Source organism: Takifugu rubripes, chromosome 13 (genome assembly GCF_901000725.2).
Source record: "Takifugu rubripes chromosome 13, fTakRub1.2, whole genome shotgun sequence".
NCBI classification, from domain to species: domain Eukaryota; kingdom Metazoa; phylum Chordata; class Actinopteri; order Tetraodontiformes; family Tetraodontidae; genus Takifugu; species Takifugu rubripes.
Window position 1 is genome coordinate 21,038,825 of NC_042297.1, and position 14,191 is coordinate 21,053,015.

The 14,191-nt window shown below is 47.7% G+C and overlaps 1 protein-coding gene across 1 annotated transcript; it reads right to left on the reverse strand.

The window, feature by feature from the left end:
• Nucleotides 1-3,828: 3,828 nt before the first annotated feature.
• Nucleotides 3,829-13,653, reverse strand: LOC101062814 (ribosomal protein S6 kinase alpha-2). Its single transcript, XM_074084930.1, is given in 23 exon segments — nucleotides 3,829-4,986; nucleotides 5,080-5,160; nucleotides 5,287-5,343; nucleotides 5,412-5,450; nucleotides 5,452-5,530; nucleotides 5,684-5,760; nucleotides 5,855-6,016; nucleotides 6,089-6,247; nucleotides 6,319-6,408; nucleotides 6,537-6,659; nucleotides 6,864-7,012; nucleotides 7,177-7,279; nucleotides 8,564-8,628; nucleotides 8,697-8,785; nucleotides 8,903-8,973; nucleotides 9,566-9,708; nucleotides 9,781-9,818; nucleotides 9,893-9,999; nucleotides 10,196-10,275; nucleotides 10,375-10,455; nucleotides 10,807-10,888; nucleotides 11,492-11,608; nucleotides 13,190-13,653. Coding segments are annotated over 23 exon segments (2,331 nt in total). The 5' UTR covers nucleotides 13,295-13,653; the 3' UTR covers nucleotides 3,829-4,752.
• Between the last annotated feature and the right edge of the window lie 538 nt (nucleotides 13,654-14,191).

Genomic DNA, 14,191 nt, shown 5'->3' on the forward strand with positions numbered 1-14,191 from the left:
TGTGACTGTGCAGGAGGAGTGTGTGTGCGTGTGTGTGTGTGTGTGTGTGCAGGAGGAGTGTGTGTGTGTGTGTGTGTGCAGGAGAAGTGTGTGACTGTGCAGGAGGAGTGTGTGTGTGTGTGTGTGTGTGCAGAAGGAGTGTTCTTGTGTGTGTGTGTGTGTGTGTGTGTTTGCAGGAGTTTGTGTGTGTGTGTGTGTGTGTGTGTGTGTGTGTGTGTGTGCAGGAGGAGTGTGTGTGTGCAGGAGGAGTGTGTGACTGTGCAGGAGGAGTGTGTGTGTGTGTGTGTGTGTGCAGAAAGAGTGTGTGACTGTCATGTTCTTAAGATGAACTGTTTGTCAAAGGTGATCCCGAAGTGTTGACATGGATAATTAAAGATCACTGGTGCAGGTAGACGAGCAGTTATGGAGCCTTTAGTCATCAGGCGTTTACTGAAAACAGGCCTGGACCAGGTCCTGGTCCTGGTCCTGGTCCTGGTCCTGGTCCAGGTCCTGGTCCTGGTCCTGGTCCTGGTCCTGGTCCAGGCCGTGCCGCCACCTTCTCTGCAGAAGAGGTCAAAGGTGAAGCTTCCCTCTGCACCAGGGCTTCTGCCACCTGGTGGAGAGGCAGCAGTTCCCTCCAGGGAATCAGGGCGTTGGGAACAATAACAACAACCAGCACCTTTAAAGACTAAACCAGGATGTGACTGATTATAACCAGATCATGTTAAAGACTAAACCAGGATGTGACTGATTATAACCAGATCATGTTAAAGACTAAACCAGGATGTGACTGATTATAACCAGATCATGTTACAGACTAAACCAGGATGTGACTGATTATAACCAGATCATGTTAAAGACTAAACCAGGATGTGACTGATTATAACCAGATCATGTTACAGACTAAACCAGGATGTGACTGATTATAACCAGATCATGTTACAGACTAAACCAGGATGTGACTGATTATAACCAGATCATGTTACAGACTAAACCAGGATGTGACTGATTAAACCAGATCATGTTAAAGACTAAACCAGGATGTGACTGATTATAACCAGATCATGTTACAGACTAAACCAGGATGTGACTGATTATAACCAGATCATGTTACAGACTAAACCAGGATGTGACTGATTATAACCAGATCATGTTACAGACTAAACCAGGATGTGACTGATTATAACCAGATCATGTTACAGACTAAACCAGGATGTGACTGATTATAACCAGATCATGTTACAGACTAAACCAGGATGTGACTGATTATAACCAGATCATGTTACAGACTAAACCAGGATGTGACTGATTATAACCAGATCATGTTACAGACTAAACCAGGATGTGACTGATTATAACCAGATCATGTTACAGACTAAACCAGGATGTGACTGATTATAACCAGATCATGTTACAGACTAAACCAGGATGTGACTGATTATAACCAGATCATGTTAAAGACTAAACCAGGATGTGGACTGATTATAACCAGATCATGTTAAAGACTAACCAGGATGTGACTGATTATAACCAGATCATGTTAAAGACTAAAACCAGGATGTGACTGATTATAACCAGATCATGTTACAGACTAAACCAGGATGTGACTGATTATAACCAGATCATGTTAAAGACTAAACCAGGATGTGACTGATTATAACCAGATCATGTTACAGACTAAACCAGGATGTGACTGGATTATAACCCAAGCATCATGTTAAAGACTAAACCAGGATGTGACTGATTATAACCAGATCATGTTACAGACTAAACCAGGATGTTGATGATTATAACCAGATCATGTTACAGACTAAACCAGGATGTGACTGATTATAACCAGATCATGTTACCAGACTAAACCAGATGTGACCTGATTATAACCAGATCATGTTAACAGACTAAACCAGGATGTGACTGATTATAACCAGATCATGTACAAGGACTAAACCAGGATGTGACTGATTATAACCAGATCATGTTACAGACTAAACCAGGATGTGACTGATATAACCAGATCATGTTACAGACTAAACCAGGATGTGACTGATTATAACCAGATCATGTTACAGACTAAACCAGGATGTGACTGATTATAACCAGATCATGAACACACACGGCCGCCGCAGTGACAGTGAGGCGATGAACCTCTTCATGGAAGAGCCCCTAAATTCAGACCCAACTGTAATTGTTGGGTTGAGTTTTTATTTCTCTCAGCTCTTTCTCTTTCTTTTGCCTTTCATCTCTCCTCCTGACACCTTCTCCTCCCTCCATCTGCTGTTTGCTCTCTTCTTGTCACTCCACCGCAATCATCCTCTCGGGGGGCCTTGTCATCTGCATCTCCTCGTATCCTCCAATCCTGCTCCACTCGGAGCTCTGCTGCACTTAAATGTCAGGCTGATGAGGCCGCCACACCCACCTGACACATCAGCTCGGCGCCCCTAAAAGCTTTTATGGACGAGTGTGAGTCTGCCGGCTCATACAAATTAAAGCCGTTTTTAAGGTCTGGAGGGAAACTTTTAGCAGGAAACGTGAAAGGGGCCGTTTAAGCTGGGTCTGGCTGCCATCTAGTGGCCGCGCTGAGTACTGCTGCACCAGGACGCTGGCGCAACATCTCCAGATGATTGGTGATTTTTATTGAACATTTCTGAAGAATAACATCATTACAAATCAGCAAAGGCACGATTTTAGTGTTTAATTGTGTTTTAAAACCTGCTCAGGCCGCAGCAAGGTCATGGGTTTGATCCCACTGCAAACAGATCTTTTTGTGTTCATGACCTTTTAGTTAAACCTCCAGATTTGCTTGAAACGATCAAAATCAAAGGAGCCTTTATAAAGTTAATGTGGGAGATTCTAGTGAAGCTTGTTGCACCTGAACAGCCCGACCACGGCTTCAGGTGTGTGTGATCGGCTTCAGGTGTGTGATCGATGCTCGTTACACCACCGATAAGCAGCAGTCACATCGCGTGAGTTCACCTTTCTGCTCATTTTCACCTGAAAAATCCTCCTGCTGACTGAAGGATCCGGGACTGAAGGATCCAGGACTGAAGGATCAAGGACTGAAGGATCCAGGACTGAAGGATCCAGGACTACAGGATGTTCGCTGATGATTACAGATAAAGACGGAAACGTTCAATGTTTAAGAGTGAAAATTTAAAGCCAAAAACACCTCATTTGTCTCGTTCCAGGTAACAAAGTAGATCCAGAGGAGTAAAACATTATTCCTGGCACGTGTGGAACATTTTTCTGCTGAACACAACAGGAAGAACACAACCAACAAAAGACACTAAAGAATTCCATTTTGATTTGTTTCTTTATTTTATTAGTAAAATGTTAAAGCCCACTATTCCCAGTGACTGGCCTTTATAGGACAGTATGTACACTCAGCAGGATGCAGATGAGGTATTATTTACACTCTAAATAATTATCTAACCATAACTATGTACAACCAAACCCCGACACTCCTCCTTAAAGCTAAAGGAATATTTACAGCTTTACCTCGTAACCATGGGAGACCATCTGCACACTGCAAATGTTCTCTGGGAATCTGCAAAAATACTAGAGAAATACTCCATCTCTGCTACCGTGGACACACACCACACACCACACAACCCACAACACACCAGTGTCACCAGTTGGACCAGTGAGCGTCCAACTGGTGACACTTGAGTGTGACTTTATTCTGCACAACAACCATTTAGCAAGAATAAGTCACAATACAGAAGCAGAACTAGACCCAACACACACACACACACACACACACACACACTTACAGTCTCACACAGACACTCACACTCACACACACACACACTCTCACTCAGTCTCACACTCACACACTCACAGTCTCACAGACACACACACACACACACTCAGTCTCACACACACAGTCTCACACTCACACACTCACAGTCTCACACACACACTCACAGTCTCACAGACACACACACTCAGTCTCACACACACACACCCTTGTGCCTCTGCGTGCACCAGCATAACGACCCTAACGACCCTAACGACCCCCCCACCCGGCCTCACTGCAGCTCACCTGTGACACTGTGAGGACCAGACAAAACGTGCTGACTCAGCAGATGAAATGTGCACACTATGAAGCTTGTGTGAGCGCACGTGCACGTGCTGCCGAGATACTTGAGCGCTAACAACAACACAACAGAGGTTAGCAGGCAGCAGGCGACGCGCTGGGGGGGTCAGAGATACAAACGAAGAGCAGAGGCTCCCGCGGGTCCTCACAAGTATAGTTCAAATCACAATTAAATTACCTTCTGAAAAATAAACTGCAGTATTGACAGATTTTACTGTGAAGCTGCATTTTTAAAAGATACTCACTGTAAGTCGTTACACATATGAACAATAAGACTTCTGTGGTATTGCTAACTTAAGTTATAATTCTTTTTGGGTAGAATATTTACATCATGCATGCTGACTCAAATACAGCGTTCCAGTGGTGCTGCTGCCATGGCAACCTAAATGCATATTTGTGTCACTGAGTCGAGGAGACGGATCAGACTGATGATTACTTTGCTGATGTTGCACTTCAGCTGTTGCTATATTTCAGAACACAGAAATCTAACTCAAATGTTCAGGCTAAAAACCACTAGAAATGCTACAGAGAAAAAGCTAGGGCGAAACGTCTGACATCCCAACTGACGCGAAGCCTAAAGTCAACGTTAGCGGTCTGTTTGATTGTGCACTCTTTGGGATAAAATCTTTCTTTTTCCCCTTACATTCACTTTTAGTTGTCTCCAAGCACTTAATAAGTTAACGAGGAGGTGTGCCTCTTGGAAAATGACTGAATGCTGGGGGCCTTAGCAAAGCTGGTTGGCAGCAGTGGGGAAACCTAAGGCTGCTCCTTGTCTTTATGGTCTGGCTGCAGTTTGGGGCTCCCAGTTTCTTCATTCCTCGCCGCTGGGCCAGGCTGGAGGACTGAACCGGCTCCAGAACGGGCGCAGGAGCGCAGCGCCTCAGAGCGCTGTAGGTGGCGGACAGCGCCCCCTGGTGGAACAGCAGGGTTACACCGCTGATATATATAATATAATAAGATGGAGACGTCCACCGGGAAATATGACAAACGACGGTGATGGTGACCTTGACTGCGTCAGCATCCTGGCGGGTGAGAGCTCTGTCAGACAGTTGGGCCTTATCGACGATCCAGGGGTGGCGGAGGACCTGGAAACCATTGGAAATGACCCGATCAGAACCATACAGCATATAATGTTTCATATATGCAGCATAGAGTGTGTGTGTGTGTGTGTGTGTGTGTGTGTGTGTGTGTGTAGATGGGTGGATAGCTACCTGGGGGGCAGTCAGCCGCTGGTGAGGGTCCACATGAAGCATCTTGGTCACGATGTCCTGACAGTGTTGGATAGATTATTACACTCAGCGTATGATCATCCATATTTTACAGGTTGCTTTTTCACCTTGGCAGCATCAGAGACCAGATCCCAGTTCCCCCCCGTTGACGCACACATTTCCACTTCCGATCTGAGCCAGAATTTCCTCTGCTGTGTCCTCGGAACTGCTGGCAAACGGGCTGAAGCTGAAAACGGAGATAAAGAACACACACAGAGCGATTCAAACGCTGGGTGGAAGACAACAATTGAGGGTTGTCTAAGCAGGCAGCAACTCTTCCTGGCAAAGATCCGGAATTTCCAGTAAATTCCTGGATTTCCCTGTTGCAATAAAAACGCACCCAGCGATCATGGTGTACAGCAGGATGCCCAGGCTCCAGATGTCACAGGCTGCATCGTAGCCCTGCTTCCTCAGAATCTGCACACACACACACACACACACACACACACACGGTCATGGTTTCAGAAGAACACGCAGCCCCCCCCCCCCCCGTGCCTCTGATGTGGGTCACCTCAGGAGCCATGAAGGTGGCGGTGTAACATGGGGTCATCAATAAGCCGTTCTCAGCTCTGAGCTGCTTGGCAGCAGCAAAATCACACACCCTGATGGATTCTGGGAGTCCGCTGTCGTCGCAGTAACGGATGTTGCTGGGCTTCAGGTCTCGATGTACGACCTGGAAAAGAGGAGAGAACGCTACTGGGAACAGCCAGGCAGGAGCCAGCGACGGCCGTGCTCATCACCTCACCCCCTGTGAGTGTAAATACTCCACAGTCTTGGTCAGCGTGCACGTGATGGCTGACGCCTCTCTCTCGGTGAAGTCAGGCAGCCTCAGAACTCTGTCCAGCAGCTCCTCTCCTCTCAGCAGGTCCTGAACCAGGTGGACACACTGGCCATCGTCAAACACCTGACAGCAAAGAGAAGGCAGCACTCAGGCGTCGGGACGGTTAGACGGGATCTTCCCGACGTGGAACTCACGTCCTTCAGGTTAATAATGTTTGGGTGCTGGCCGTATCGCAACAGAATCTCAATCTCCTCTGATGGGTCCTTCCTCGCCCTCTCCATTATCTGACACAAGATGAAAAGATCACAATCAATCCCAAAATACAACCTAGAGAGACGTTTTGGTGGCTTTAACGTGTGAGGTGCTAATGTTGCTAATGGTGCTAATGTTGCTAATGTTGCTAAGCGGGCACCTTCACGGAATACTCCACAGCTGTAACTCTGTGCAGACACCTCCTGAGGACACACGTCCTCGTCTGGCCAACTTCCTCTTTCAGCTCGTAAACGTCACTGAAGGCCACATCACCCCGGAGATGCTGTTGGGAACACGCACACACACCACACCACACACACACACACACACACACACACACACGCACACACACGCACACACACTCACACACGCACACACACACACACACGCACACACACACACACACACACACACACACACACGCAACCAGTCACATCTCCTAATGCTTTCATCTGCGTTTTACGTCTTTTTGAACCACATTGCTCACCTCTGCTATGGGACTAATGGGGTTGCTCACGTCCTGTCGCGATGGCGCTACTGTGGCCACGGTGGTCTCCGGAATCTGATTGGTTGCCACAAAGCTGAACCCACGAAACAACTGGTGTGTATTTGCACTGGGGGGGATGCCGGGAGAGTCTGGGAAGGCCCAAACACACAGATGTGCGCAGGTGAGAAGAAGGCCCCTCAGTTGTGGTATGAAGAACGCCCATCACAGCCTGTCGTGGTGTATTCACACCCATCCAGAAAAGTCCTTTATTGGACCTTTGGCGAGTGTGTGATTGTGTGTGAGTTTCCGTTACCTGTGGGTGTTCTGGACGTGAACTCCGGGTCAAAATGAAACGTGTCTTCAGGTCTTCCCACTGTTGGTTTGAACGGAGGCCGTATTTCCTTCCGGTACAGCTTCTGTTCAGGAAAACAACAATCATCAATATTTCATCAGTAACTTGTAATTATCATAGTTATGTCAAGTAAAAAAGGCAATTAAAAGACAGTATTAAAGGAATATTATACTTAATCTACTTATTTAATCTACTGAATAAAACCTGCCGGTTTTCTTCATCACCCAATACATGAACGATTGAAGTGTAGCTGTGTAACAGTTCAGGTTTCATCCTGGTACATTTTAACTTTAACCTGTCACGTCTTTATTAATACTGCTGTGCACTACTCCGAGTGGCCTGTAGGTGTCAGCAACGATCGCTGTGAAACGAGCAGCCACGCGGAGATGCTGGCGCGCGCACCCCAGGTGCGTCACGAGCGGGTCACAGTTACAGAGGAGCTGAGGAGTTGGTCTGCATGAGTCCAGTCAACCACTGAGAAAAAGGTGTTTTTGAGTTTTGGATTACTTCAAATATTTTCAATGGCTAATTTCCAAATATATATTTGGAAATTAATATTAATTGTGATTTTTTTTGGCTGCTAATGTCCCGTTTGGGGTCACAGGTGAGATGCTGGAGTCTTTTCCATCTGCATATGGGCGAATGCAGGGCACGCTCTGAAATGAGTCTTTAGGAGCGTTGGTATCTTGCTCAAGGGTTCCTCGGCGGTGCTCTGAAGGAGTGCCGGCACCGTCCGCTACCACCAAAACACCGTCGGCGTTTTGTCCCACGTTTTGACCTGAGAAGCCTCCACAGCCTGAGCTAGCACGACGACAGAAGATGCTGCCTTCAGGTGCTTTTCTTGGGCTTTTTTACATGTTTTTTACATGTTTTTTACATGTTGTGTGCATGAAACCTGTGGACCTGAAATCTGAGTCTCCATCTTTGATTAACAGATGTTTTGTACCAAGAGAGAAGGTTTTAACTTAGAGCTTCAAGATGTGCCTCTCCACACGTAGCCCCATATTAGCGTTGGAGCAGATCTTTCTGTGTGAAGCCCTTAGAGGTGAGGGGATATGACCAAAAAGTGCACGAGTTTGAAGGTGTTTGGGGAAGTGAACCAGCTGCAGGTTTCAATGACAGCATTTGACAACCACGGCGACCACAATGTGGTTCCGGTTTAAAACCCAAAAGCTCCCAGCACAGGTCAGAGGACTCAGCTCACTCTTTCATTGGGAAATGTGCATCGTAGATTCAAGAGGAAAAAGGAGAGCTAGTGAGGTGCCATCGAAATAGACTGTAATTTATGGGATGTCTGTGGTGTGAAGGAAAATGGAGATTTGCATAAAATAGCAGAAACTCCACTTACGTTCCAGTCTATCGAGGCGAAGAAGCGATGTCTCTTGATCTCCTCCACGCCATCGGGTCCTGCACCTAAGCGCACATTCTTTTAACCACTGAAACAGCAAGTGTGGCACCTTCAGGCTGCACTGAAGCGTTACCCAGGCGATTAGCAGGGTTCCTCTTGAAGAGCGCTCTCAACAAACTCTGCACCTCAGGACTGAGGAACTGCGGCATCCCCAGCTTGGCCCTGCAAACGCAGAGGAGACGGTTGGCGTTGGCGCTTCCTTCACGTCGTTGTGAACCTCTAGTGAATATCAAGTCAGGGGAAACCTAAAGGAAGAGCATCCAACGTCAACACACTTACTTCAGGATGAGCGCCATCGTTTCCTTTCTGTCTTTTCCTTGGAAGGGTAGTGATCCTGTCAGCATCTCGTACTGGAAAAGATCGTTGAGCTTCACTTGATTACATCCCAAAGTTATCATCAACCAACAAAACAGCTCATTATCTCAATAGAAATTAAAGCAGTATTAAGGTAAGAACATGCTACCTTTATTGCCGGTCTTATATATCAAATCATAAAGAGTAAATAGTCCCCATCCCAGTGCTGGATGACAGGAAAGGAACCTGAACCAGTTCCATCTGGCTGAAGCTGCACAAACACGCTGCATTTTCAAACGTTGCAGCTTTTTGCTTGAGGTAATAATTGTGTGTTTTGCTAATAGCAGCTGAGGGCAGATGGGGTGAGACTTTTCCCTGATGCCCTGATGTAGCTGAAAGCTGTCACAAGTGTTAACCTCGTTTTCAGTATTAGAAAAATAAGCCAGCAACCAAAACAAGCAGAACCCACCAGATGCACGATTAGTGAAAGTGATGGAACCTAATCTGCCTGCTGCAGTAATTAAGCAGCTTTATTGCCAAAAGATGCCAAGGAAACGGTCCAGAATGCTGAAATATCACCCGGGAGCTCAGATCAAACGGAAATGAGCAAACGATGGACTGAACTGGGATGCCGGAACCGTTCTTTACCATGAGAACCCCAAAGGACCACCAGTCAGCACTCTGGGCGTGGCCTCTGCGGTTCACCACCTCTGGAGCCATGTACTCTATGGTTCCACAGAAGGAATAGGCCCTTTTGTCGTGGTCAATGGCCTCCTTGCTCAAACCAAAGTCTGCAATGACAGGACGGTGAAGGAGGGGGGACTCGAACACATCCAATCAAAGCAGTGGACCGTTTCTCCCACCTGTTATCTTGATGTGTCCATCTTCATCCAGAAGAATACTGTCGGGAAAAAGAGAGGGAATTTGGTCTGGCGAAGGACCCTTTTGTCTGCAGCTGCTACGTGTGTGCGGTACTTCTCAGGCTTGAGGTCCCTGTAGATGATGCCCAGACTGTGGAGGTGGTCCAGAGCCAGCGCCAACTCTGCCAGGTAGAACTTCACATCCTCCTCTGTGAACATGACCTGCAAGCAGCAGGGCAGGGAGCGTGCGCACACACACACACACACACACGCACACACACACGCACACACACACGCACACTCAAAAATGGGACTGATGCCATTTGAGCTTCTTTTTGGTGCTGAAACTGAAAGAGCGTCACATCGGCGCTCATGAAGACGCCAACTGAAGGTGAATTAAAGGGCAGAATAAACTCACCTCCTTTGATAAACGAGTGAAAAGGTCACCTCCTCGGAGGAAATCGAGGATCAGGTAGAGCTTTCCTTCTGTCTGAAAGGCTGCACACACACACACGCACGCACACACACACACAGGAGCATTAATGAGGCTCAACGAGAACATGCTGGCATGTCCATGAAGGCAGATATCAAACTCACCATAATGCAGTTTAACTATAAACGGATGGTTCACTTCTGCCAGAATGTCTCTTTCCATCTTAGATCGCACACGATCCCGGACTGAGAGCACAGGAAACCCAGTTTTAATTCCTCAACATTCCGGATTATAGCAGCTGCCCCACCTCAGTTTACCCGGGCAGGTTGGGGTTGGACGCGGGTCACCGTGCATTTAATCTATAAATCAACCTCCAGCACTAAATCTGCCGGTCAAAGCGCTTCATACTTGAGCTTTAGCAGCCGTAGCAATTTGAGGATCACTTAGTTAGACGGTATAATGGGATGTTTCTGATCACATGATTTTAATGTTAAAACTAGGTGCAGTTGGTTGTTGCTGAAAAGCTGAAAAAGTCACATTACCAGCAGCTTTGAGACTCTTAGACTTCATTTATTGGCAGATTTCAGCTCTTTCACCTTTCAAAGTAGCTTTCTTCAGGACCTTCATGGCGTAAAGCTGTCCTCTGTCCGCTCCTCTGATCTTCCTCACCAGAAACACCTGTAATCAGCATCATCATTGTCATGTTCTTCATCTGACCATCATCATGTGGGTTCGGTCCCTTTGTGAAAGGCTCCTTGGCAGTGATCCCAAGGTCCTGGCACCTCCCCCCCTAACCAGAACGCCTCCCAAGGTTTGTCCACAGCAGGACTTGACCCGAGAACCTTCGGCTTCGGCCCAGTCCCTACAGACGAGCTACTGGTGCGTAGATGAATTGAGCTTCATGGGTTCAGCAACAGCAGCTTAGGCCGCCTCAGTAATCTACCTGACGGCCCTGTGGGACGGGAGCAGCTTAGGCAGCTTGATTTATTGCTGCAAAGCAAATATGCACACTCAGAGCTTCTAATAAAATGACATTACATCATCATCATTGTTCTCCATCAGTGATATAAATTAACTGCGTTCAAGTCCTCATGACCATATATGTCAGCTCTATAAGCTTTATAAGGTTTCTGATCCTTTCCTGTCAAGAATGGGTTAAAAGAGAAATTGTTTATTCTAATAGTAACGTTGGACCGTGTGGTCGAGACATCGGTGGAATTCGACGCGGCTCCTCCTCTCTGTTAGCATGTGGCTACATTCTTGCATCTACTAAGCCGTCACCTTTCCGTAGGAGCCTTGTCCCAACACTTTGAGCAGCTGGAACTGCGAGGGGTCGGCTTTCTCACATCCCTCCTTAACGTGGTGGCTGATGTCGATCTCCTTCAGTATGCTGTCATCCTGAGGCAAAGGAGAGAGGAGCTGAGTTGTACACAGTGATCACCACGGTTGTGTATGTGTGACGTATGGGTCGGGGTCACTGGCAGGCAGGGATGAGGAAGCTGTCTCAGGTTGTTGGGATGAGCTTTGACACCAGCTGGAGCCAAACACAGTGCTCACAACAGAAAACTGGATGGAATTTGGTCCATTTCTGGTGACAACTGAAGTGAAGTCCACTTTAAAGTCCACTCAAGGATGGCGTGCTAACAGGAGCCTTTGTAGTCGGGAAATCTAAATCACCCAATAAATACAGTTAGGTTATCATCATTTGTTTTTCTGCTCTATTTTTCCTTCATGGAAAGGGTCAAACCAACAATGACCACCCGTGGAACCGCCTGTGGCCGAACGCGTCCTCGTCGCTCAGCGCTTCCATCTGCAACATTTGGAGCTAAAAATAATTAAACGTTCACTTAGATCTATTTTTGTTGGGAGTTTTACCCTCAGAAATACTTTAATCTGTCACAAAGATGATCGACTTCAATTGGATATTACTCAGAATTTCTGAAACAACATTTATGAATTCAGAATTAGTAGAAGTCTCATTTGTCTCATGGTCGGTCGAGGCTGGAGTTCTGAAACAAGGCAAATTAAATCTTATTTCTACTGCATATAAATCGATTGTGATAATTATTCAAAGGCAAATTTCACCTTGCTTGAACCCATCAGCTTAAACATGCTGGTTTCTGAGGATTACAACCTTAAAATCTTGCATTATTACCTTTGATCTAAAACGAACTTTCAAATCACCGATGCGCAAAAACAAGCCGCGGTTTTAAACAGATGATTCTTAGATGATAATCATCTGTTTAAATCTGATGAAAGAGCAGATGATTATTAGAATAAATGCATAAGTAACTTAAAAAAGTAAACAAGTCATCACATACGCATTGTCATTTGAAAGATAATATAAAAAATAGGCTAATTTTCATATTAAGTTTAGCAAATTCCCTCTAGATAGGGAAACGCTCGGTAGCCGTGTTAGCATCGAGCTAACAGACTCCTTTATGCTAATTAACGCGCGCAAAAATAGATTTTTACTATTCTGGTATTTCACTTCCTGTATTCAACTGTCAACGACCAATAACCGACAGGTTTCCTATAGTGTGACCTCACAGAAGTGTGCGCGTTGTTGTGGTCTGTTGACAGCTGTTGTGCGTGTTGTGATGGATATTCAACATCTGGCCCTGGGGGATGAAGGGGGGGGGGGGGGGGCAGGTGAGCACAGGCCGGCCGGGGGGAGACAAATGGAGGCGTGCACCTGTCAACAGCACGGACGGACCCAGGCTATTTATACCCCCACAGACAGGTAGATGTGCCGCAAGCACCCCCCCCCCCCCCCGTTTGGGCTATAAATAGAAATCCCCTGTTGCTGCCGTCCACCGGATCAGCCTCCCTCTGCAGCCTCCAGGACCGATCCACAACACAGAACACACTCGGCGCACGCACGTTCCAAAATAAATGAAAGACGCACACGGACGCGGCCACATGCGCGTGTTCAGCTCCACATGCGCGTGTTCAGCTGTGCAGGTTCGGCTGACTCACCTCCAGCTGACAGAATCCGGGGCTGTTCTTGCTCCTCGCCGCCTTGTTTTTCAGGTAGATAGAAAACCATCTCCGCACTGTAAATTTGCGCGTGCTGGTATCCATGGCAATGGCCGGACCGGTGCATCTATCCCATAATGATGAACATCTCCTCGCGGGAGGTCCTAAAGGTGCTGTTCTTAATTCGGTGGCGGTGCGTCGATGCTCGTACTATCCCTTCATCCGCCGCCGCAGCCCGTCATAGGAAACAAACCGAGCTCTCGGTGCGCGCACGCACGCACGCACGCACGCAGCGCAGGCGTGCGGTGCAGCCTGTGCGCGAGGTTGGTTTAGCAGCAGGCTGGCTGAGGAGCTGCAGGGAGAGGTGACGAATAAATCTGTTCCGCTGAATCAGGAGGAGAGTTGCGTGTGTGCGTGCGTGCGTGCGTGTGTCTCCTCAAAGCTCTGTTCGTGCGTTCATCCCCGATTGCCCACCCCCTTCAACAGGAGGGCTTGACACCAGTCACAGGATGTATTGGAGCGCTATTACCCCACCCAGCACCCAGCAACAGCTGGCGGGGGTCACATTGCGCAACCCAGCTGCCCCCCCCCCCCCCCCCCCCGTGCTCGTGCACGGCACCTCAGGGCGCGGCCACGTTGACCTCAGTGGAGGAAGGGCTGGCGGGTCAGTGGAAACCATGCAGCCTGGTTCTGCAACATTCCATCAGAATTCGATCCAAGCTGAGGACAAACGTCGATGCTTCCGACCCGGAACGATGACAGCAGTGACCGTTGGGGGGGCGTGCACGCGCGTGCACGCACGCACGCACGGGGCTGAATCTGTCCCATCAGCTCTTTACAGAGCTGCAGTGTTACATAAGGGGGAGAGAGAGGAGGCCGCGGCAGCTTTCCCTCGATGGAAGCGAGCGTGAATCCGGGTTCTGGTTCTGGTTCTGTGGACCTGGTGCCTAATCTCTGCTCAGTGAAGGTTGAATGGGGCTCCGTATGCCGGCTCTGCTCCCT